Source organism: Patella vulgata, chromosome 8 (assembly GCF_932274485.2).
Source record: "Patella vulgata chromosome 8, xgPatVulg1.2, whole genome shotgun sequence".
Classification (NCBI taxonomy): domain Eukaryota; kingdom Metazoa; phylum Mollusca; class Gastropoda; family Patellidae; genus Patella; species Patella vulgata.
Genome location: NC_065886.2, coordinates 35,994,379 through 36,019,405, shown reverse-complemented (window position 1 = coordinate 36,019,405; position 25,027 = coordinate 35,994,379). Strand labels below are relative to the sequence as shown.

The window sequence follows — 25,027 nt, the reverse complement described above, 5'->3', positions numbered from 1 at the left end:
TCAGAATATGATACATTGCATAGTATCAAATATTCAGTAGAAGCAAGCATTTATTAGTACACGACTTCTCCACTCATGGTTTTCTAAATGAAATTAGGGTAACTAATCCGGAAAGATTTCGGTAAAAATAAATTATTGCATTAGGTTATCCGATATATCTATTGTATCGGAGAATACAATAATATTTTTCATTTTTGGCGAAATGAAATCGGTTTGAACGGCCTACTGTTCTGTGTCGAATTGGCTAATAAAATGAAATGGGGTTTAACGCCCTACTGTTCTGCTCCGAACTGGGCTAATGAAGACAGGCATACAATGGGCTTATCAAGACGGGCATACGCCATACAGTGTGCTATGAGGTAATAATAAAATAAAACCTAGTCCGAACAATCCAACCATTAGACAAAATTCGAAGTCCTAAAACAAGGTATGGGCAAAATAGTGTATTCAGCAAATGGACTATTCACCATGTACAAAATACATGATGAACTGTAGTAACAGGAGTCCGGAAGAGTAAGCTTACCCTGCCTGGCACCATAGTTGCATCCAAACGGTTAGACGAAATTTTGCCCGGACAGCGGCGTTAGGTCCTACTCTATATAGAAGTCCAATTGCCAAGGGATCTTTTACGTGCACTCCAATGTGTATACAGGACCTCTGTTTTTCGTCCCATCCGAACGACTAGACAGCTATCCTTGTCAGCCCCTCCGTCCTACACTACTGTCATGGGAAAACCGCGCCGGAAAATCTCGATGAACCTTCTCGTAAAACACCGGGAGCGAACCCGCGATCTCCATGCAGGCTAGCGAGGCTCCCCAATTTTGACGAGGGGGAGAGAGAGATAGGGGTTAACGTCCACTCGACCCAAATTTGCTCCTTTCGGGACTAACATATGGTTCAAATTTATTTCAATAATTCGCATAATCCATTCCAATAAAGTTGGGAGAGGGTAACCTTTTCATTTTTAAACAAATTAGGCGGTATTTAACGGCAGGAGACCTAGCTGCCGCTTGTCTCCATAGTAACGTAGTGGCGATTGTCTCTGCGATTAACAAGAATGGAACTTATATGGTCATTTTAAGTTAGTTTTACGTCTGGAAAAGGTTTCTTTGCATTAAAATAGTAATACTACTGATTCTGCGAAGGTCGTAAAGTCTGACTGGGATAATGAAGACGAATATTTTATCAAGTATACTCTTTGTTATTATGTTAATGCAATACTGCCCTGCTATACAAACAAATACCAAAATATAGACTCCTGATCACAGAGTTCGATATTGAGCCAGAAAGTTTATATACGACTGATCTCCTAATTATGCCCGTGATGGAAACATTTGACTCTGCTTTCCAAAAACAAAGGCTGTGACTGGAATGGGAATATTGCATCGTGCTTGCCAAAGACAAAGGATGTGACTGGAATGGAAATATTGTACTATCGTGGTTCTCCATCGTGCTTTCCAAAGACAAAGGATGTGACTGAAATGGGAATATTGTTCAATCGTGGCTCTATCCATCGTGGATCGGAATCGCAGGAACCATCAAGATTTTAAACATTGTACAATGACGATATATTTAAAACCCTAGTTCTAAAATATAAATGCACGGTTGATGTAGGTACCTTCATTTGTAAGGTTTACAAAATCCACTCAACTTACTTGTACAGTTTATCTGTGGTTTTGACCAGGAACCAGCAACATTACAATTGATTGTACCGGGGCCATTTTGTAAGAAACCGGTTATACAACGATATACAGCTCTTCGATTGGTTAAATCAAGACTGAGGGTGCTGTTTGGTACCACGAAGCTTAGTCTTTTACATTTTCCCACTGAAAAGGTTTAGGTCAATAATCATGAAATGAAATGAATTGGGGTTTGACGTCCTATTGTTCTGCTCCTATGCTGAGCTAATGAAGACGGGCATACGTCATACAGTGTGCTATGAGGGAAATTTTGCCCGGGCAGCGGCACTATCGCCTACTCTTATATCGAATTCCAACTGCCAAGGGATCTTTTACGTGCATTCTAATGTATACACGGGACCTGGGTTTTTCGTCTCATCCGAAGGACTAGTCAGTTGTCCTTGACAGACCCTCCGTTCTGCACCACTGACAAGGGGAAACCACGTCGGAAAATCCAGATGAACTTTCTCGGCCAATGCAGAGATCGAACACCCGACCTCCAGGCTAGCGAACCAGCGTCTTAACCAACTAGCCACCGTGGCTCCTAATCATGAAATAGCATGTTATGTCCTATTTGTCTGTGTCAGCTCCTTCTTCAACCCGATCCGCGGGTCTAAAAAAGCACCAACAAATATGTTCCGAAAAAATGTTCGTGAAATCAAACGTGTTAGATTTTTGGACTTCTGTTGTTTATCGTCTGCGTTGAAGCCGAACATTCGCGGAACATTTTATTTCTTGCAGCACCAATCCGCGATCACATATCACGACACTCAAATGTCATGCGATATGTATGCTATTTTGAAATTACGTGATTTTATAATGGCGGTAGCTATGACGTATTTAATAGAAACGTCATTGGGCGGTAGTGTATTGTTCGACCAAAAACATTCGTCCGTCTGCAAGACCATGTTACAAACTATAACTTAATGATAAACATCGAAGGAATATTATGCGACCACCAGACTCATTACTTACTACTACATGATATTACTGGTGTAGACCATTGGCTGTTAGACAAACATCTAATTAAACCAGAACCTGTTTGTACATAACCAGTGCTGCATCTGTATGTAGCTGTTGATCCATAAGTCGTACGGCTTACCGTCAAATAGGAATTCAGCACCGTAAATTTTGGACGCTGACAATTTCTAACTGGAATTTAAAACAAGTATTCGATACATCATATTTATACAGATTTGTGGTTTTGGTTGCTTTGGGTTTTTTGGAGGTGCGGGTGAGGGGTAGGGTCTTTTTGTTTGTATTGTTCTATACCTCAATTTTATTATTCAACCAACCGAATACATAATAAATATATTCACCGCTACCTGTTCATTTCAGTAGTTTTCTTTTATCTTATCACAATTAAATGAAATGTTGAAATGATTTCACTACATCCTATAGCATCGCTTATTGGCAAATAAAGAATGTGACTTACTTTTACACGAAATGAGTGGTGTTGACCATGTACCATTAGTTCCACAGGTAGTTGAACCGGAACCAGTTTGTATAAAACCAGTTTTACATGTATATGTAGCCCTTGAACCGTATGTAGTTGAGCTTACACTCAAAGTGGAATTGGGGACTACAAATCGTGGACTAGGACATATGATATCTGAAATGAAGAATATGTCATAGTTATACACTTAATGCTACAAGCTGCTATAGTTATACAAGCAATACACATACTGCTACAAGCAGTTATATTTGTACAGGTAATACACATACTACTATAAGCTGTATGACACAAGCAAAAACCTTACTGCGACAAGCCGTTATAGTTATAGAAGCAATAAATATACTGCTACAAGATGTTATAGTTATACACACTGTATAAATCTACTGCTACAAGATATTACAGTTATACACACTGTTATAGCTCTACAATAAATAAACTTACTGTCCAAGCGGTCTTAGTTAAACAATAACCCGGCTGCTGTAAGCTCTTACAGTCATACAAATAAATAACAAACTTACTACTGCATGATATTGCTGGTGTTGACCATTGACTATTAGACAAACATCTAATTAAACCAGAACCGGTTGGTTTGTAACCAGTGCTGCACCTGTATGTAGCCGTTGATCGGTAAGTCGTACTGCTTAACGTCAAATAGGAATTCCGCACCGTAAATTTTGGACGCTGACAATTTCTTACTGGAATTTAAAACAAATAATTGATACACCATATTTATACAGATTTATGTATTTGGTTTTTCTTTGGATGTGCCGGGGGGGGGGGGCGTTTCATTTGTACCTATACCTCAATTTCATTATTAAACAAACCGAAGACTTAAAGAGGATATAGGTGTCAGTCATTATCACATATGTGACAGAACTAATTAAACACGTTCCAATTATAATTCTAACACAGAGATCATTGCTACGACAGCTGAGTAATACAGGTTTCCTGGACCGGAAGTGACGAACGCCAAAGGAAAACACGAGCCATCCCTCTATATAACTGACTGAAGTGACGAGTAATAACAGATACATGGGCGAATTTCTGCTCACTAATAATTCCTTCCAAGACCAAAAGTTGTTGTGTGAGACTGTGAGAGGATATCTGACAATTCATAAAAAGAATTGACTGCCACTAGATAAGAGAACAAAAAGAAAAACAGAAAAAGTCGGTGCATTACCATGTTTTTATAAGGTATAGAATGAATATAAACAAGGAAATGTACGGACTATTTCTATTTTACTCGTGTTCTCTTATCTAATGACATTCAATTACTTAATTGAATTGTCAGGTATCCTCTTACAGTCCCATATAACAACTTTTGGTCTTCGAAGGAATTATTAGTGAGCAGAAATTCGGCCGTGTATCTGTTATCACTCGTCACATCAGTCAGTTATATAGAGGGATGACTCGTGTTTTCCTTTGGCGTTCGTCACTTCCGATTCGGGCAACCTGTATTACTCAGCTATCGTAGCAATGATCTCTGTGTTAAAATTATATTTGGAATGTGTTTAACCAGCTCTATCACATATGCGATAATGACTGGCACCAATATTATCCTTTAATAAATATGTTCATCGCCACCGGTTCATCTAGCCAGCCAGCTTCATTTCAGTAGTTTTCTTTTATCTTATCACAATTAAATGAAATATTGAAATGATTTCATTACATCCTATAGCATCGCCTATTGGCAAATAAAGAATACGACTTACTTTTACACGAAATGAGTGGTGTTGACCATGTACCATTAGTTCTACAGGTAGTTGAACCGGGACCAGTTTGTATAAAACCAGTTTTACATGTATACGTAGCCCTTGAACCGTGTGCAGTTGAGCTTACACTCAAAGTGGAATTGGGGACTATAAATCGCGGGCTAGGACATTTATCTGAAATTGAGAAGCTGTTTAGTTACATAATCAATAAGATTACTGCTACAAGATGTTATTGTTTAGAAGCAATAAGCATAAGGTAACCAACTGTTTGTTTTCTAGAAATACACTTACTGGTACATGCTATTATAGTTATATACGCAAAAGGTCGACTGCTACAAGATGTTATAGTTATACAAGCAATTCACTTACTGCTACAATATATTCTAGGTGTTGACCATTGACTGTATGATATACAAGCAATAAACTTACTGCGACAAGCCGTTATAGTTATAGAAGCAATAAATCTACTGCTACAAGATGTTATAGATATATACACTGTTATAGTTATACAAGAAATAAACTTACCATCCAAGCGGTTTTAGTTAAACAATAACCCGGCTGCTGTAAGCTCTTACAGTCATACAAATAAATAACAAACTTACTACTGCATGATATTGCTGGTGTTGACCATTGACTATTAGACAAACATCTAATTAAACCAGAACCCGTTTGTACATAACCAGTGCTGCACCTGTATGCAGCTGTTGATCCATAAGTCGTGGTGCTCAACGTCAAATAGGAATTCCGCACCGTAAATTTTGGACGCTGACAATTTCTAACTGAAATATAAGACAAATATTTGATGCAACATATTTAAAAATCGTGTTTTTGTCTTTTTGTTTTTGGTGGGGGTGGGGTGGGGGTCTTTTATACAATGTTCAATGTTCAACAAACCGAAGACATAACAGATATTTAACCTTCATCGGTTCATCTGGCCAGGCAGCTTCATATTAGTATTATTTTCTTTCATCTATCACAAACAAATCATTAATGTTGAAAATATTTAATACATCCTATAGCATCGCTTATTGGCATAAAAAGAATACGACTTACTTTTACACGAAATGAGTGGTGTTGACCATGTACCATTAGTTCCACAGGTAGTTGAACCGGAACCAGTTTGTATAAAACCAGTTTTACATGTATATGTAGCCCTTGAACCGTATGTAGTTGAGCTTACACTCAAAGTGGAATTGGGGACTACAAATCGTGGGCTAGGACAAATTATAGCTGAAATGGAGAATATGTCATAGTTATACAGGGAATACACTTACTGCTACAAGTTCTTACAGTTATACAAGCAACTTACGAGGGGTGATTGATAAGTAGTGCGCCTGATTGGAAAACCGCGCAACACAATGATACCACGTTTGCACGTGCACTATTATGTTCCTCGGGCTCTGTCACAAACTTTCATCACATTCGGTTAAACTGTTTGGTTGTGACAGGTCATATCAAGTAGGGTCTGTTGTTATCAGAAAATGGACCATATCGAGGCGCGAGCTGTGATTAAGTATCTGCATAAAAAGGGTCTAACACCGAAAGCCATACATGATGATATGGTGGAGACATTAGGAGATGATGCTCCTTCATATGCCACAATTAAAAGGTGGTCAGCAGAATTCAAGCGTGGCCGAGACAGCATTGAAGACGAACCACACTCTGGTCGACCAAAAACTGTGTCAACACCTGAAATGGTACAAAAAATCCATTATCTGATAATAAATGAGTTACTGAACGATTCATAGCTGGGGTAGTTGGTATAAGCCAGGAGAGAGTTCATTCTATTAGCACTGAAACTTTGGAAATGACAAAGGTTTCAGCACGATGGGTGCCAAAGCTTTTGACGCCTGATCAAAACCGTTCAATTCAGAAGAGAATCTAGCCTTATTTGAAACCGATCCTAAAACAAATTGTTACTGTGGATGAAACTTGGGTCCACCACTTTCAGCCAGAAACAAAAGAGCAGTCAAAACAGTGGAAACATGTGACGTCGCCGACCCCAAAGACGGCAAAGACTGTTTCATCGGCAGGAAAGTTGATGGCCTCAGTATTCTGAGTGTGTTTTCATGGTGGATTACCTCCAAAAGGGTCAAACAATTAACGGTAGATACTGTGCAGCACTTATAAGGCAGTTGAGGCCAAAAGACGAGGAAAGCTGACCAAAGGTGTGATTTTCCACCAGGACAATGCGCCAGTGCACAAATCAGCTGTTGCCATGTCAGCAATCCATGACTGTGGGTTTCAACTTCTTTAGCATCCACCCTACTCTCCTGATTTAGCTCCCTCAGACTTTTATCTGTTTCCTGCTCTGAAGAATTGTCTTTCCGGTAGGCATTTCCCGTCTGACGATGACGTCATTGCTGCTGTGGATGATTTTCTACAAACCCAAGACAAAGACTTCTACAGAACTGGAATAAAGGCTCTGCAACACCGATGGCAGAAGGGTATTACATTGAAGGGGGACTATGTTGAAAAATAAATGCATTTGATTTGAATTTCTTGTTTCTTTCTGTGTTAGACTCACTACTTATCAATCACCCCTCGTACTGCTACAAGTTGTTATAGTTATACAAGCAATAAACATACTGCTACAAGCAGTTATATTTGTACAGGCAATACACATACTACAATAAGCTGTATGATATACAAGCAATAAACTTACTGCGACACGCTCTTATAGTTATAGAAGCAATAAATCTAATGCTACAAGATGTTATAGTTTTACACGCTGTTATAGTTATACAAGAAATAAACCTACCGTGCAAGCGGTTTTAGTTAAACAATAACCCGACTGCTGTAAGCTCTTACAGTCATACAAAATAATAAACTTACTACTGCATGATATTGCTGGTGTTGACCATTGACTATTAGACAAACATCTAATTAAACCAGAACCGGTTGGTTTGTAACCAGTGCTGCACCTGTATGTAGCTGTTGATCCATAAGTGGTACTGCTTAACGTCAAATAGGAATTTCGCACCGTAAATTTTGGACGCTGACAATTTCTAACTGGAATTTAAAACAAATAATTGATACACCATATTATACAGATTTGTGTATTTTGTTTTTCTCTGGATGGACGGGGGAGGGCGTTTCATTTGTACCTATACCTCAATTTCATTATTAAACAAACCGAATATATAATAAATATATTCACCGCTACCTGTTACTCTAGTCAGCCAGCTTCATTTCAGTAGTTTTCTTTTATTTATCACAATTAAATGAAATGTTGAAATGATTTCACTACATCCTATAGCATCGCCTATTGGCAAATAAAGAATGAGACTTACTTTTACACGAAATGAGTGGTGTTGACCATGTACCATTATTTCCACAGGTAGTTGAACCGGAACCAGTTTGTATAAAACCAGTTTTACATGTATATGTAGCCCTTGAACCGTATGTAGTTGAGCTTACACTCAAAGTGGAATTGGGGACTAAAAATCGTGGACTAGGACATATGATATCTGAAATGAAGAATATGTCATAGTTATACAGGGAATACACTTACTGCTACAAGTTGTTACAGTTATACAAGCAACTTACTGCTACAAGTTGTATAGTTATACAAGCAATACACATTCTGCTACAAGCAGTTAAATTTGTACAGGCAATACCCATACTACTATAAGCTGTATGATACAAGCAATAACCTTACTGCGACAAGCCGTTATAGTTATAGAAGCAATAAATCTACTGCTACAAGATGTTATAGATATACACACTGTTATAGTTATACAAGAAATAAACTTACCATCCAAGCGGTTTTAGTTAAACAATAACCCGGCTGATGTAAGCTCTTACAGTCATACAAATAAATAACAAACTTACTACTGCATGATATTGCTGGTGTTGACCATTGGCTATTAGACAAACATCTAATTAAACCAGAACCGGTTGGTTTGTAACCAGTGCTGCATCTGTATGTAGCTGTTGATCGGTAAGTCGTACTGCTTAACGTCAAATAGGAATTCCGCACCGTAAATTTTGGACGCTGACAATTTCTAACTGGAATTTAAAACAAATTATTGATACACCATATTTATACTGATTTGTGGATTTGGTTTTTCTTTGGATGGGCCGGGCGGGGGGCGGGGGGTGTTCCATTTGTACCTATACCTCAATTTCATTATTCAAAAAACCGAAGAAATAATAAATATGTTCATCACTACCGGTTCATCTAGCCAGCCAGCTTCATTTCAGTAGTTTCCTTTCATCTCATCACAAGTTAATGAAATATTGAAATGATTTCATTACATCCTATAGCATCGCTTATTGGCAAATAAAGAATGTGACTTACTTTTACACGAAATGAATGGTGTTGACCATGTACCATTAGTTCCACAGGTAGTTGAACCGGGACCAGTTTGTATAAAACCAGTTTTACATGTATATGTAGCCCTTGAACCGTATCTAGTTGAACTTACACTCAAAGTGGAATTGGGGACTACAAATCGTGGGCTAGGACAAATTATAGCTGAAATAGAGAATATGTCATAGCTATATAGGGAATGCACTTACTGCTACAAGTTGTTATAGTTATACTGCCAACTTACTGCTACACGCTGCTATAGTTATGCAAGCAATACAAATACCGCTACAAGCTGTTATAGTTATACAAGCAATAAACTTACTGCTATAAGCTGTTATAGCTATACACGCTACTTATTGCTACAAGCTGCTATAGTTATACAAGCAATACACATACTGCTACAAGCTGTTATAGCTATACAAGCAAAAAACATCCTGCGACAAATTGTAATAGTTTTACAAGCAATAAAATTACTGCGACAATATATTACTGGTGTTGACCATTGACCGTTAGACAAACATCTAATTAAACCAGAACCTCTTTGTGAAAAACCAATACCACATCTGTATGTAGCTGCTGATCCATAAGTAGTGCTGCTTATCGTCAAATTGGAATTCCGTACAACAAATTTCGGACGCTGACAATTTCTGACTGAAATTTCACAGTAACAACGGCTATACAAAATTGTATTTGGGCGCTTCTTATGTACGAAACACTAACATACATTGTTCTTCCTTGTAGTGTGCGTGGGTGTGTGTGTGTGTGTGGGGGGGGGGGGTATGTGTGTGTGTGTGTGTTGGGGGGGGGGGGGGCTTCGATTCTCTACAGGCATCGATACCGCATTTTTAAATAACCCAACGCTATCCAGTCAGACACGAGTTTAATATTCTGATAGTTTGCTGTTATTTTAGATCAAAGACAACAAAGAAACAAATCTTAAATTTTCAAGTTGTCTCATTACCTCCCATCGTATAGAAAATGGGGACCCAGGTGTAGGGGATTGGATGCCTTCGGCGTTGCCAAACTGTACATCTAAGAACCAGGCCTCGAGTATACTATATGTTTTAATCTTACTCAGGCTTCTTGTAAAAGACCCACAACTTACTTGTACAAGATATTCGCGGAACCGACCATACACCATTCGACTCACAGGAAATTGAACCAGTACCGGTTTGTTTAAAACCAGTTTTACATGTATATGTAGCTCTTGAACCGTATGTAGTTGACTTTACACTCAAAGAGGAGTTTGGAACCACATATCTTGGATGCTGGCAATTTCTGACTGAAATGTATCAATATATTCGAGAACATATTTTACGAGGTATGAACACTTTTTAGAATCTCGAAATGAAATGGAACGAGGTTTTACGTCCTACTGTTCTGCGCCGACTGGGCGAATGATGACAAGCATACGCCATGCAATGTGCTACGGTCTACTTATATCGAATTCCAACTGCCCAGGGATCTTTTACGAGCACGCTAATGTGTACACGGGACCTAGGTTTTTGCCCCATCTGAACAACTAGACTGCTGTCCTTGTCAGGCCCTCCCGTTCTGCATAATTGACAAAGGGGGGGACGCATGGGAAAATCCCGATGAACTTTCTCGGCCAACGCCAGAGCAACCGTGGCTCTCTTAATAGAATCATGATTTCCGACTTCAGTTCGATTACAAATGACCAACATACTTGTACATCGGAGTGTTGGTGATGTCCATTTCGCATTTGATTGACAAACTGCCGTTGTTGTACCACTACCAATATAACCTGTTATACATCTATATTCAGCTCTTGATCTATAAGTAGTTGTTGTATATGTTGGTTTAGAATTACCAACAAATGGTATTCTACCACAATTCACAACTGAAACAGAACAATGTTAATTGATCCTTATTTGTTAAGCAATTAAATTGGAGGAGATTTTTTAGAATGAACATCTACTGGTATCGTACCACAGTTCACTACTAAATTATAGAAAAGATAAAATCGAATATAATTTATTCAAATAAAATTATAAATAATTAAAACTCTGCATTTCGTTCAAATGCTGTATGTGGAAGTGAGCAGTAGAACAAATTCCTCCATTATAATTGACGATATAGTGGTTCTTTACTCCATTTCTTGATGGTATAAAGGATGCTGATTTGATTGTGAGGAGAATTTGGAAAAGAAGGATGTACTTTGATCCACAAGAAATGACGCTAGTACCAATGCCATAACCAGTTTTACATGTATACACAGCAGTTGATTTATATGTTGTACTACTAAATGATACTTGGCTGTTTGATATAACTACTGTAGGTCGACGACAGTCTGATACTGTGGTTATTAAAAAAAGGGCTGGACATTCAAGTCTATATTGATGGAAGTACTGATGATAACCAATAAACATACAATCACGATAAATATTCAATGTAAAATGTACTAACAATTACCAAACGTAGTTATCAGTAATAGTGATGACCAGTCATAATCCTATTCGTGATCTGTAATATTACCAATGAAGGCCCTTAATTGCATCACCAGTGAAGGTCAGTAATAGCATCACCAACGATGATATTTAATAGTATCACCAGTGATGCTCATTAATGGCATCATCAATGATGATATTTAATATTGGATCAATGTCTTACCATACAATGTCTTACGATACACATAAATATTTGTTTGTGCGGTTTATGTTATTAGAAATGTTTAGATATTATTTAGTACTATATAAAGTGTATTGTTCTGCAACGTCTGAACTAAGGAAGACCGGCATTGCCATACAGTGTTGAGGGAAATTTTGTCTGGACAGCGGCACTACGTACGGCCTATATCGAATTTCAACTGTCAATGTTTTGTTCACGTACACGTCAATGTGTACATCAGATTTCGGTTTGTCCTGCATTCCGAACAACTATACGTTGCCCCTTGCCAGGCCCCGAGTCCTGCACTACTCCAACGAGGAAACCACGCCGGAAATCCAGATGAAATTTATCGGTCAACACCAGGATCAAACACGGGACCTTCAGATTAGTGAGCCAACGACTTTCTCACTGAGGCACTGTGGATCCCTTATGTTATTAGAAATATTAGAGATATTCTAGAATTACATGTATATTGTGGACTAAACGATATGCAGATTTCCTACCAAATGTAGATCAATTTCACGACCTGCTTCAGGAAATAAACGAATAATCATAGTGTTCATTGATAATGGTTATTCTAAAACAGGCGCACCTTTAGTCGAACACGTCAGCGTTGGTTGTGACCATTTACCATTTGCTGTACAAGTTGTGTTACCAAACCCCACCTCATTTAAACCCTTCACACAGCTGTAGGTGGCTGTCGATCCAAATGTTGTCGTTTTAAACGACACGGTAGCTCCAGCTATTGCGAATGTTGGTGGTCGACAATTAACAACTGAAAAGAACCATTGATAACTGGCATTAGGTGTTTTCATAGCATGATGGTATTAAATTGTACCAATGAGCTGGAACCAAGAGAATTGAAGATGAGTTTATGTTTGAATGAAAAATCTGTTAAACAGTATTATAGAAGACCAAAACAGCTCTTTATTAAGTGTTCTTAATTCTTAGTTCTTAATTCATAGTCCTTAATTCCAAGTTACTTCATTTGTTATTGTTTTTCGACATTTGTACACTAATTTTAACATCTGTATCTTGAAATCAATATTTGTTTTACAAATCAGACATTTGTCCTTTCACATTTGTAAATTGTATTTTTGCTTAAAGATAAGTTATGGGTGATTAGACAAAGAGCTGGCAGTTCTCACTATAATAGTTAACAACTAGATAATGTAAAGGGACTTTGCGGAAAATTTCAGTCAAATTAATCCACTCCGAACCGAGATTTTAGCGATTCAATTTTCGGCCTAGCCTCGATCATCATTACTAAAGTCGGTACGATAAAAAACATAACCTCTAGTATCTATTTCATGATTAAATCATGAATGGAAGTCTAACAGCAAATCGGAACCTAATCCAATAAACATCACAGGCTAGCGATGACATCGAGAGTTGATTATGGTCTGGATAAGTTAATTAATGTCTAATTAATGATTTAGATAACATTTACATTTCATCATAGACATACAACGAAAGACAAATCTCGAACAACAAATTTACAAATACATGTACAAATCTTCAATTACAAATCTTGCAAAATATTTTTCCTAAAAAAAATTCGTGGAATTCATCGAACCGGAACATCATGACGACATGAGCAGAAATCAAGCAGGCATACAATAAGACAAAATACAATAATTGGGAATCGAGCAATAAGAAAAATCGCTCGATGACCGTGACTTTAGTAAATTCACGTGCGTGTTATGGCTAATCCATAAGCATAGAGTTATGTTGCTATGGGTTAATCTGATCTAGCATTAAATAAAATAAATTGAAAGTAGTCTATTTTTAGTAATTAAGATTATATTTTGATAGCGACTTATTTCTTTGGACAAACGAGGATGATTGTATCTCTTCTAAGTCACGTAATCATGAATGTGCCAGTAAATATCTAATACTCGTGTATCAAAGAGCGATATATGCATTAAGACCCGCATTCTGACCTTTAAGTACCCAACAAATTAAATAGAGTTCAGACAATCCAAATTATATCTGATTTGACAAGATCCGTATTTTGACTTTAAATACCCCCCCCCCTCCTCCTCTCACATAATAAAGTTTAGTACCGTGAAACGTTGATCTTTTTTCAAAGTATGTAAATATAGGCCGTTTACCGGTGTCTCTAACACATTCAAGTAAACCAAATATTCAACTGTTTCATCTAACTGGGGTAATAACTGATTTTCTTATGATGAGTGGGCCGACTTTGTTTTGTTGCGCCCCCGCCCCCCTGGGAAAAAATGTTTGTGCGCCCCTGTTTGAGGGACTAGATGAACAATACTGATTATCTGGATGGTGGTCATAATCAGCCGAGAAATAATTCGAAAAAAAATCGGACTGCTACTTACTTGTACAAGAAATTATCGGAGTTGTCCAGACTGCATCCGCGCCGCAGGATGATAATCCTTGACCACTTTGGATATACCCAGCATTACACTTATATTTAACCATCGACTGATAGTTGGTGCTCGTATATTTACGACCGGCGTTTAAAACAACTCTTGGTTTACCACAGTCCACTGCACACGAGTCCTTTAAGTGAGTAAAACCAATATGCATCATTAAGTTTACAGTTTATTAAAAATTACTGATTAAAATTGGAGCAAAACCTTACATTCAAAACAATAAGATCTTATTCTAATGTTTTGGCATGGTATTTACTTTCTCGATGTGTGCTTCCCAACTATAGTTCATGTAACCTGTATTTTCATACCTTTTCCGTAATCTCTTAATGATCTGAATTATAAAACAATCTTTTCTAAAGCAATAACCTTTTAAAATATAAACTTAAAGGGTAGAACAATGGTTTTCAACATGGTTTGCATAGATTTTAAATATATATTTAGACACCCCATCCCTCCCCCTATAACACAAGCAAATACATATAAAAAATGAAATATTCGTTGCACACTCGCTTCTGCTTTTTAAGCAAAAAAAAATATCAATCTGATTAAACACAGATCCTATTTCGTTTCGTTTTTTATAGTTCAAAATTTCGTTTTTCTTGTATTTACTACACTAGGATCGGGAAGAGTTATTATCATTACGTGTTCTGGATGATGTGAGGGTTTCGGCCTGTTACAGCGAGCTTTTGGCGTGTGGTGCACGGAACTGTGGGTAATCCACTAGAAATATCAATGCTGATTAGTTGAACAAATATCTGGCATCATAGGGCCAAAAGCCGCTCGTATGACCCCTGACGCGACCTATCACTACAACCGGTCAGTTCTTCATGTAGAATAAAAAACGAAAGAAATATAGATCTGTATTTTAATCAGATTGAAAAATTATATATCTCAGATCTGTATTATTTTGTCCATTTCGATTTTCCATGTTCATATTTGTTGTAACACACTAACAATGACATTACTAATAGTCACTGTGATCCAATACGCGTTACATGAATCAAAAGCAAGATGATCGCCATAGATTGGTAAACATTGTTATAGACCACAAAATTTAATGTGAATACTGGTCATCTTATAAGACATTGATCAGTTAGTTTTACTGATTTCAGCTACCAATATTTTAAATGTCTATCATGCCCTGCTTTCCCGAAGACCACCGTGACTTTGCAGACCCCTCTAGATCACCGTTGACACATGGCTATGTACAATTACATTGTTAGTTCATTTCTAATATTAAATCAATGTATAAAATATTCTCACTAACTCCGTCACAGTTTGTAAAACACAGAGTAAAATTACACTCGAAAGATAACTGGGAGTCATCATGTAGATGAAATGTTTTGAAGTAAGGACTTCGTGACGTTCTCCCCTTGGTGATGAACCCAGCCGATTTTTCAAAGACAGCTCCATCTCCACATCTTTGATAGAAAAAGAAAAATAACTGAAGGTCATTGCACGATACATAAGCACATTGATCGTAATAATTTACTTTTATTGCAAAGTTCTGCTTAAATGCATTACTATCAATGAAACCTTCATGGCACATAAATAATAACGTTTATCTATATCGAGAAATACATATAGACATAATATATGTTGTATTATAGAGGGCATGTAATTTTATCTGATTTACAATTTTTATTTATATATATATATATATATATTTACCGAATGAAATGAAATGGAGTTTAACGTCCTACTGTTCTGCTCCTAATGAAAACGGACATACGCTATACAGTGTGCTATTGAGTGACATTTTGCCAGGGCAGCGACACTACGGTCTACTCTTATTTCAAATTACAATTACGTACACGCCAATGTTTTTCGCCCTATACTGGCAATGGGAAACACGATGAATTGTCTCGTCCACAACCGGGATGGAACCCGAGCAATGGAGGCACTACACTATAAATGCTAAAAAAAATCATTTAGAGTTAACAATAACAAAATCAAACAACCCTGCTTTTAAAACTGAATATCTGGAGTTTGTTTTCTGTCCAACAGCATCACAACTAACGGGTCTCAAGCCAACTTCACCATCTGTAACATACAATAAATATGGCGTCTAATAGTAACCACATTACACGCGAAACTAAACCGACAAGACAGACCAGTGGGAAATAGACAAACTATACATATATAGACGTTTTAAGAAATAAGTTGCAAGCGCCCATAGTGCTGTACATTCCCGAGCCTGTAATGATGCGTGTTCACTAGCATTTACAAGAAAGACGTAATAGAAGTGGTACCATTATGTTCTGCATTTTTTTTCTCCAATTGTCAGCTTCACAATTTCACTGAATTCCTTGCACAATTTAACCTTAATAAATGAAACTGTGTTTAACGTCTTTCTTTTCTGCACTAATTGAGCTGATATGTTGTGTGGAAAGAGGAAACCTTCGCCCTGGCGGTAACCATGCGGCAAACTATTTATATTCTAACCTGTCATGAGATCTTTGACTGCTGTCAATGATAGAACCTCGGTATTTTGCCCTACTTGAAATTAGCCAACTAAGCTGGACAACCCACAGGAAACTTCCTCGGCCATCACCGGGATCGAATATATTTATCTCTTGATATGGCAGTGTTATACCAGTGTCACGGTGGCTCCCTTTCTCAAATATATGACGGAAAAACATTTTCTAGATTGTAACACCATAATTATAACCCGTGGTTGCCCCCCTTTATACTTACTTATTCCACTTGACGTGGCTAAAATTGTGACTTTATGATTTAGATCTATGGGACCAACAATATCCCGTCCAGCAACAGATTGTAGTCTGATTTGAAAGGCACTGCTAGCAACAACTGACCCAGAATTGAAAAGAATCAATTTAGGCGCCATACGTCTAAAATTAAATTAAATACCTTTGTAAATATGAATTTTAATCTTAAACAGTAATACCAGTTTTTTTTTTAAATCTAGCTTCTTTCATTTTATTTATATACTTTCTTGTATTATTCATTTCCAATCAAATCTGTAATAAGCTTCCAGTTGGACCCTTTCATTGTAGATACTTTTTTTTGGGGGGGGGGGCGACCGAAGAGGGTTACAGATGAAATTAAGCTTACCCTTCCGGACATCTGTTACCACTGTTAATCTTGGTGAACAGTCCAATTGCTGATTCTATTTTACTGCTGTTTTTTAGTAATTCGAATTTGGTCTAATGGTTTGGATTGTTCGTACTAGGATTCATTTCATTTATTGGATGATCGAAGAGGGTTACAAATGAAATTAAAGGGCTAAAACACAATTTGCAGTAACAGCGGTCATGAAGTCAGTGTGACATGAGGGAAGCGTCGATTACGTTGCTTCGAATTCCAACTATCAAGGAGTATTGTGCTTGTGCACGGAACATCGCTTGTGCATCCCATCCGAACCATTGTTTATTGCCACGACCTCCGCCTCGCACAGCTGACGATGAACATTCTCAACGCATAAACACGATGGATCACGCATCACCCGAGTAGTAGCTTGATGTATTTGATTGACCAGTTGACCGTACACAGTTCTTTTACAGCTGAAAAAGACGTGTTTATATTTTCTTACCCCTGTGTAATTTGATGTGTAGGAGATCTGTCAACACCATGATCATCAAATGTACACGTGACAGTGTAGATCTGATGGTCGTTAATTCTACTGTCTACGCTACCGTACTCTACTAAAACATCTACAGTGTATGTTGAACCACCGGGTATGTTCTGTAATACAGATATAGTTACATTGAACATCTACAGTGTATGTTGAATCACCGAGTTTGATCTGTAATGAGTTTGTTCTGTAATATAGATAGAAGGAAAGTAAACTGAGATATGTAATGAAATAGAAAGTGGTTTTTAGCCGTGCGTGTAGGAATCTTTAGCAGTGGGGTGAAACCGGCGGACCAGGAGAAAACCCAGGCGATCCTTCTCCTTGTCACGTACAAGCGGGGAATCGAAACCACGGCACTTGACTCAATGACAGATCTCACGATGCAACGCGCACACTTTAACCATTCGCTCCCACCCCCTATGTTTAAAGAATAAACGCAAGCGCACATGCATATGTACCTTTTGCGAATCATCTGACGCAATTTTGTTATCAATCACCATCGATTCACCAAGAAAATGGATTTTGGTTTGATTCGTTTATCGTCAACACACAATAAGGCGGACTACAGATTTACGAAATTACAGGATGGTCGGTAAAATGTTCAAATAATGTTATACTTAACTTAAATCTACAGTTTTTATTGCCAGCACTGAAGGTACCCCTTATCTGATAGTGAACACCATCTTGAGATAAAAAAGATTGGTCTCCGTTCAAACATTTCGCTGTAGCGTATATTATCCGATCAGATAAAACCGTGATGACCGGATTGTCAGTCTTCAGATCCTTTCCACAATTTGGCTTAACTATATAAAAGATGAATTAAGATCTTGATCGTTTTTTTTTCATTCAATTTGCCGGTCATTTATGATGTCATTTCGGACTATAATTTACCTGGTGTTGTTCAATATTTATGATATATAGCCTTGCCTATAGGACACTGGACAGACGGATACAAACGCTGTATCTGTAAATATTGCCAATACTAGACTGATTAAAAGTAAATATGTTTGGTCATACCACATGGTCGCAAAACGTCGAGCTTCAGATTAAATATATTTGTCAATAAAAAAAAAATAAATAATTGTGGAATGTACAAATGGAGTGTGACGCCGCCAAATTCGTGTTAAGTGTGACAATAAATACGGACATATCTAAATCGTCTTATACAATAGGTGTAATTATCACTGTAGCTATGCTTTTAAAATGTAACATATCCAGCGCGATATCCATGACCAGTAAAAACCGAAAAACAATCCCATAACACAAGTACGTTTATCTGTACTACTACATGCCGTGCCCTATTTAATCTCTAAACGCTGTATGGGACATGTTAGATGCTCCAGTGCCATTCTATTTTTCAGACGAAGATTTCATATGATTGTAGTCTAAACATTAATAGAACATATAGAAATTAAGGTAGAACCTTCTAAAGATTTGTCAAGCTTTTAAGTGCAATGTCGTTGAACGAAACGAAATGAATTGGAGTTTAACGTCATACTGTTCTCCACCAACTGGTCTAATAAAGACGGATATGCCACATACATTGGGCTATGTGAGAAATTTTACCCGGACATCGGCACTACTGCCTACTATTATTTCGAATTCCATCTGTCGAGGGTACACGCCAATAATTTGAATACGTGTCTCCCCCATTGATGAACCCAAAGTACACTGGAGTAGAACGAAATGAGACCACCGGGTTTACCGAGGATGTGCAACTCTGTACTTATTTTCTAATCAAAGACGGGACAACAATTTCAAAATAGTTATATATTACCATTCAATAACTTATGATGTTGGACTCACCCTGTAAGATGTATTCTTCCGAACCGAGTCCATGGACAAGGCACTGAAAATAAAACAATACATTACCACATTTAAATAAATTTATAAAACCCCACAAGGTCACCCAGTTGCTCATATCATCCGAGAGATCACGTCCTACACAACAAGGTTACCCGGTTACTCATACCATCCGAGAGATCAGGCCCTACACTACAAGGTAACCTAGTTGCTCATACCATCCGAGAGAATGCAATTACACCACACGGTTACCCGGTTGCTCATACCATCCGAGAGATCACGTCCTACAGCACAAGTTACTCATACCATCCGAGAGATCAAGTCCTACACCACAAGATTACCCAGTTGCTCATACCATCCGAGAAATCACGCCTTACAGCAATCTCACAAAGGGAAACTAAAATTACAAATCTAGAAGGGTTGTTGTCAAACACCAGGATGGAACACATGATCAGCCGGGGAAACCTAGCGCATTTCTTATCGTCACTGGGCCACCGCCGTTCCTAACTGCGAAGAACGATCAATCGAATAGCTGGTCAAGTAGGTATAATAGAAATGAAATTTGTAACTAAATTATATTGGACGTCATGAACGAGACGGCGTGTTTACCTCTGCTCAAACGTCAAAAGATAATTTTCATATACCTAAATATTCCATCTACTTAGAACTGAAATGAATTGCAATGGGGTTTAAGGCCCTACTTTCCTGCACCAAATGGACTAGTGAAGACGGGCATACGCCATACAGTGTCCTATGAGGGAAGATTTTCCCGAAAAGAAACGCCAATACGTACTCTTAATAGGAATGCCAACTGTCATGGGTTCTTTTACGCGCACGCCTATTTGTACACAAATCTCGGTTTTCGTCCCACCCGAACGAACGACTAGACAGCTGTCATTGTTTGTCGGAAAAGTTCAACATTTTCGTGGCTTAATTTACGATAATATGTACTCAGACTGATTATGTAACATTTAAATTATAAACAAAAACAAGTTCAAAATAGCAACGTTAGATCTCCCGCATGGATGCAATTAGATTTCGTTAAGACGTTAAGGGCTGTGTTATAATATGCTGTCATCATGCGGTCACCAGTCTACAGTAGATTGTAAATTTGTGGAAAGTTGAACATCGAAGAAATGTAAAAAGTAAAGCGCATCATTTATACAGGAAATGAAATGAAATGGGATTTAAGGTCCTACTGTTCTGCTCCGAACTTGGCTAATGAAGACCGGCATACGCCATTCAGTGTGCTAGGAGGGAAACTTTGCTCGGACAGCGGCACTACGGTCTACTCTTATATCGAATTCCAACTGTCGGGGGGATCTTTTTACGTGCATGCCAATGTGTACACGGGACCTCGGTTTTTCGTACCATCCGAACGACTACTGTCTGATTCATCGTAAATTTTAAACGGATTTCTTCGATTATGAACAAACTACTTAACTTTGGTTATTATAAACTTACCTGTGTGTTTGTAATGAACTCCCGTTCGATAAAATCCATTGCACAACTAATTATCACAACGATGAGAACAATGTCTTCGTGACGTATTGGTCGAATCCAATATACCTGTTGCGGGGGTTGGTTAACATTGAAAGATAGTTTGACAGCGCGATCATTTTGATCGTATATGAGTTTGGGCGACGAAAAATATCAATTGAAGGCAATTACATAGGAGATTTATATGGAAACCATTGATCGCCAGTCTATCAAATTTTCTTCACAATTAAAATATCACTGATTGCACGGATACTCGTAAAAATAAAGTCATGAATAAACTATAAATATCCTATCTTCTTTATGTTATAAATAATTTAACAAGGATCATGAAGCTTACCTCCGAATTCTCTGAGTGTATTTTTAATTTTATACGCATTCTTTCGATCGAATAATAACCGCTTCAGTAACATCTTTAAGCGTGTTGCGGCAGCCCTCAGCGTGTCTATTGCCGTATTGGGTGCCCGGGTGGGTATATAATGCTACTAAGCCCGTATGACCCCGTAAGAAGCGGAACATTAATTCTCGTTTCGACAGTTTTGACCGAAGTGTGATAAAGCCCGTAAAACGAATGTATAGTTGTGTTTGTGCGGCATGCGTGTTCAAAAGTAAATAATCCCATCCGAGTCGCTAATCAAATAATTAAACAATATATTTTAAAAAGTAAAGCTATAAAATTTGCAGAGATTTTACTAGAATGTAAAAGACGGTAACTAAATACAGGAATGCGGGTAGTTATGTGTGCGAACGCTCAAACTCAATGCCAATTGTCGTAGGTATCCAGACCACTCGGACCAAAGACTACTCGGACTAAGACCAGTCGGACCAAAACAAGACCAGTCGGACCAATTAAATTATATTATAAGGCTAGACAATATGCTATTTATTTATTATAAAATCACAATACAAAGAAGCAAATAATTCTTATGCGGAATTCTTATATTTAGAGTTGTTTGGTTCAATTTTGTGTACGTAAATAAATCAACGATTAGTTTTAAAATTAATTAATAATGGTGCCAAAAAAAAATATCAATCTAATTTTTCTTTACTCTTGCAATGAGACTCGGTATGTCCAGACTTTTGACAGTTTCTACATATACGGGTATACTGTTCTTGTCTGATAGCCTAATTTTACTTTTTCCACATTCGCGGTATCCCCAGTGGTTTCATTCCGTTCTACCCCACTAACCCCTGGGTTACTATATATGGGGGTGGGGGGTGGAGACACGTTTTCAAGTTATCCGCCCTTGATGCGTTAATATAAACAGCACATAATAATACGAAGACCGGACGTTTATATGCCCCTTTTTAAACGTGACTACAAGTGTGGTTCTCGATATTTTGCGATTTGGAATACAATTATCAATTTATTCAAACAACACGTTACTATTAGTTCGAGTAGTCATATTAAAACACACACAATTATCAATTTATTCAAATAACACTTTATTATTGGTTCGAGTAGTCATATTAAAATAAACACAATTATCAATTTATTAAAATAACACTTTATTATTGGTTCGAGTAATTATATTAAAACAAACGCAATTATCAATTTATTAAAACAACATTTTATTATTGGTCTGAGTCGTCTTTCTGTTGGGTCCGAATAGTCTTTTTGTATGGTCCGAGTAGTCTATTTGTTTGGGCTGAGTGGTCTATCACTTGGTCCGACTGGTCTTGAACCGAGTGATCTTTGGTCCGAGTGGTCATGGATTCTTGTCGTAATTGTACTTGAATTTCCTATGCTGTCACCCCTAATACGAAATGATATCTTCCGCAGAGTGACGTAACCATCTTCCATATTGGTATTTTTCTCTGGGAAAAGTTTGTGATATTTCAATTTTTCAAGAGAGAACTTGTTTTCATCGTTGTGATAATTAGTTGTGCAATGGATTTTATCGAACGGGAGTTCATTACAAACACACAGGTAAGTTTATAATAACCAACGTTAAGTAGTTTGTTCATAATCGAAGAAATCCGTTTAAAATTTACGTTGAATCAGACAGTAGACAGCTGTCCTTGTCAGACGCTCGGCCCGGCATCACTGACAAGGGGGAACCACGCCGGAAAATCTGGATCGAACACCCGACTTCCAGGCTAGCGAGCCTTATAGCCACCGTGACCCCTATTTACATTAGGTTAAAAACAGATTGATGAAATTTCGTTCCATCAAATCTTTGTAAATACAGAACGGAAATGAACCATTTTTGGTCTGATATTCCTATTGGAAATTTAACATTTACAATATTGTAATTTGGAAGTGATTCTGACATGTATATCGCTCAACAAATTACTGTCGGAACTTCAAGGTTTAAAATGTCTTTAATTGCTTGTGTTACTAGTGTTACTTGTTAGGATACTAAAGACGACTTACCCCATGTATGGCTAGAACTGTAATCAAGCAGTAATAGGCATCCATGGCTGAAACATAAATACATATGGTCAACCTATACCACAGATTAGATTATTTAAATGCTGAACCACGTCTGGGATTTAAACATTAATAAGATAAGATAAGATTTTAGTATACAATTATAACATAACATCTGGGCTGATCATTTATGGATGTACAATGTGATATAATAAGTCTATAAGCATCAGTATAGAGCTAAAACGAAAAGTATCTAGACTAGCCTGGAAAGTAAACAAACCAAGTATTAGTATAATAGACATATTGTATTGAACAGGGGTGTTGGTTAATAGGTAACTCTGAAATAAGGCAAAAAAACCCTACTGTTGTGGTTCTTATGTCTTGGATTCATTCAATGATTGTACTTGTTGGTTATAAAAGTTTGTTTCAACCCAATTGATCTATCCTTTCAATTTCAGTTAGAACTTTCCAATCAGCCCTCGTATTACCTTATTAATATCGCGGCATCTATCGCGCTATTGGCCCCTATACGCTTCCATAGCGATTTCATGTAAATAGTAAGGTTATAAAGAAAGATCTAGTTTGTAGTTTCAGAATAAAAGTCAAATTACGATTTGTAATTCATTAAAAAATTGGAGATGATGTTGTGTGGCGTATAGTGTGGCATATCGTTTATTTGGATTGAACAGTTTGAACAGGTTTTGTATTATTTCGGTTTCTGCAGGATGTTTGGAATTGTTTTTATAATTCTGTAAATAAATAGCAATTATGATGTTTACAATAAACAATGTGCCTTACCTTGCTTCATCCCCCTTCTTACAGTCTGCCGTTCAAAGTTTGTGACATCATCACCGAGAAGTTGTGCACGGATTTATCACGTGAGTAAAATGGCGTTTATAAAAATATTTAAAGGGACACGGTTGGGTCAGTTGAAGGAATGAAATGAAACGGGGTTTAACGTCCTATTACCCCGAATTGGCTAATTAATACGAATTCAAACTGTCAACTGGGTTCATAAGCCCAGTAGGAGCAGAACAGCAGGATCTTAACCACCATTTCATTTCATTTACAACCGTGGTGTTACAACCGGATTAACCATGGTGGGGGCTGGAACATGTAGGGGCCCCTGATCACCGACCGCGGAGCTGTGGCCACGAAGCCCCGCAAGGGGGATCGGAGGGGGGGGGGTCAGAAATTAGAGGCCGGAAACGTGATATCCTGGCATTTCAGGCACTTGTGACGGAGCCATTTAGAAGTCCCCCCCCCCCCCCAGAAAAAATAAAATTCTGCCACAAAATTAGCGCATTCTGGCGTTATTTCTGTGGACCAATCCATGCGAGTGCTATGAAATGATGTCATTTCTAAAGGAGGGGGCTGGAGCCCATTGAGCCCGTTAAATCCGCTACTGTAAGTGAGCAGAGCTACATCAAACCTAATTTTGAAGTCGCTCAGTGATAAATAACGGGGTCACTTGATTCGGAATCGTATTATATCCCCCACGATGATTTGATGAATGGATACCGTAACGTTACGACCAAGCCGGACTCGATTTTTGACGAACGT

The 25,027-nt window shown here is 37.8% G+C and overlaps 1 protein-coding gene and 1 long non-coding RNA gene across 3 annotated transcripts in view; both read right to left on the bottom strand.

The window, feature by feature from the left end:
- The window catches only part of LOC126830084 (sushi, von Willebrand factor type A, EGF and pentraxin domain-containing protein 1), a 66,938-nt gene extending 49,047 nt beyond the window's left edge, over positions 1–17,891 (bottom strand). For both annotated transcript variants that reach the window (XM_050560304.2, XM_050560320.2), the window contains exons 1-19: positions 17,749–17,891; positions 16,893–17,047; positions 16,157–16,238; positions 15,463–15,616; positions 14,139–14,322; positions 12,383–12,565; positions 10,850–11,023; positions 10,268–10,444; positions 9,151–9,327; positions 8,682–8,858; positions 8,141–8,317; positions 7,683–7,859; positions 5,901–6,077; positions 5,450–5,626; positions 4,848–5,021; positions 3,654–3,830; positions 3,115–3,291; positions 2,655–2,831; positions 1,656–1,826 (exon numbers count right to left, since the gene is read on the bottom strand). In XM_050560304.2, coding sequence (XP_050416261.2) covers positions 1,656–1,826; positions 2,655–2,831; positions 3,115–3,291; positions 3,654–3,830; positions 4,848–5,021; positions 5,450–5,626; positions 5,901–6,077; positions 7,683–7,859; positions 8,141–8,317; positions 8,682–8,858; positions 9,151–9,327; positions 10,268–10,444; positions 10,850–11,023; positions 12,383–12,565; positions 14,139–14,322; positions 15,463–15,616; positions 16,157–16,238; positions 16,893–17,043 — 3,043 coding nt within the window. In that variant the 5' untranslated portion in view covers positions 17,044–17,047; positions 17,749–17,891. The remainder of the gene's footprint in view (positions 1–1,655; positions 1,827–2,654; positions 2,832–3,114; positions 3,292–3,653; positions 3,831–4,847; positions 5,022–5,449; positions 5,627–5,900; positions 6,078–7,682; positions 7,860–8,140; positions 8,318–8,681; positions 8,859–9,150; positions 9,328–10,267; positions 10,445–10,849; positions 11,024–12,382; positions 12,566–14,138; positions 14,323–15,462; positions 15,617–16,156; positions 16,239–16,892; positions 17,048–17,748) is intronic.
- A 526-nt stretch (positions 17,892–18,417) lies between these two features.
- LOC126830106 (uncharacterized) lies at positions 18,418–24,318 on the bottom strand. Its single transcript, XR_007683711.1, has 4 exons — positions 24,263–24,318; positions 23,468–23,514; positions 19,597–19,639; positions 18,418–18,593 (listed from the first exon to the last, which is right to left on the bottom strand). It is a non-coding gene; the product is annotated as an uncharacterized LOC126830106 (long non-coding RNA).
- Between the last annotated feature and the right edge of the window lie 709 nt (positions 24,319–25,027).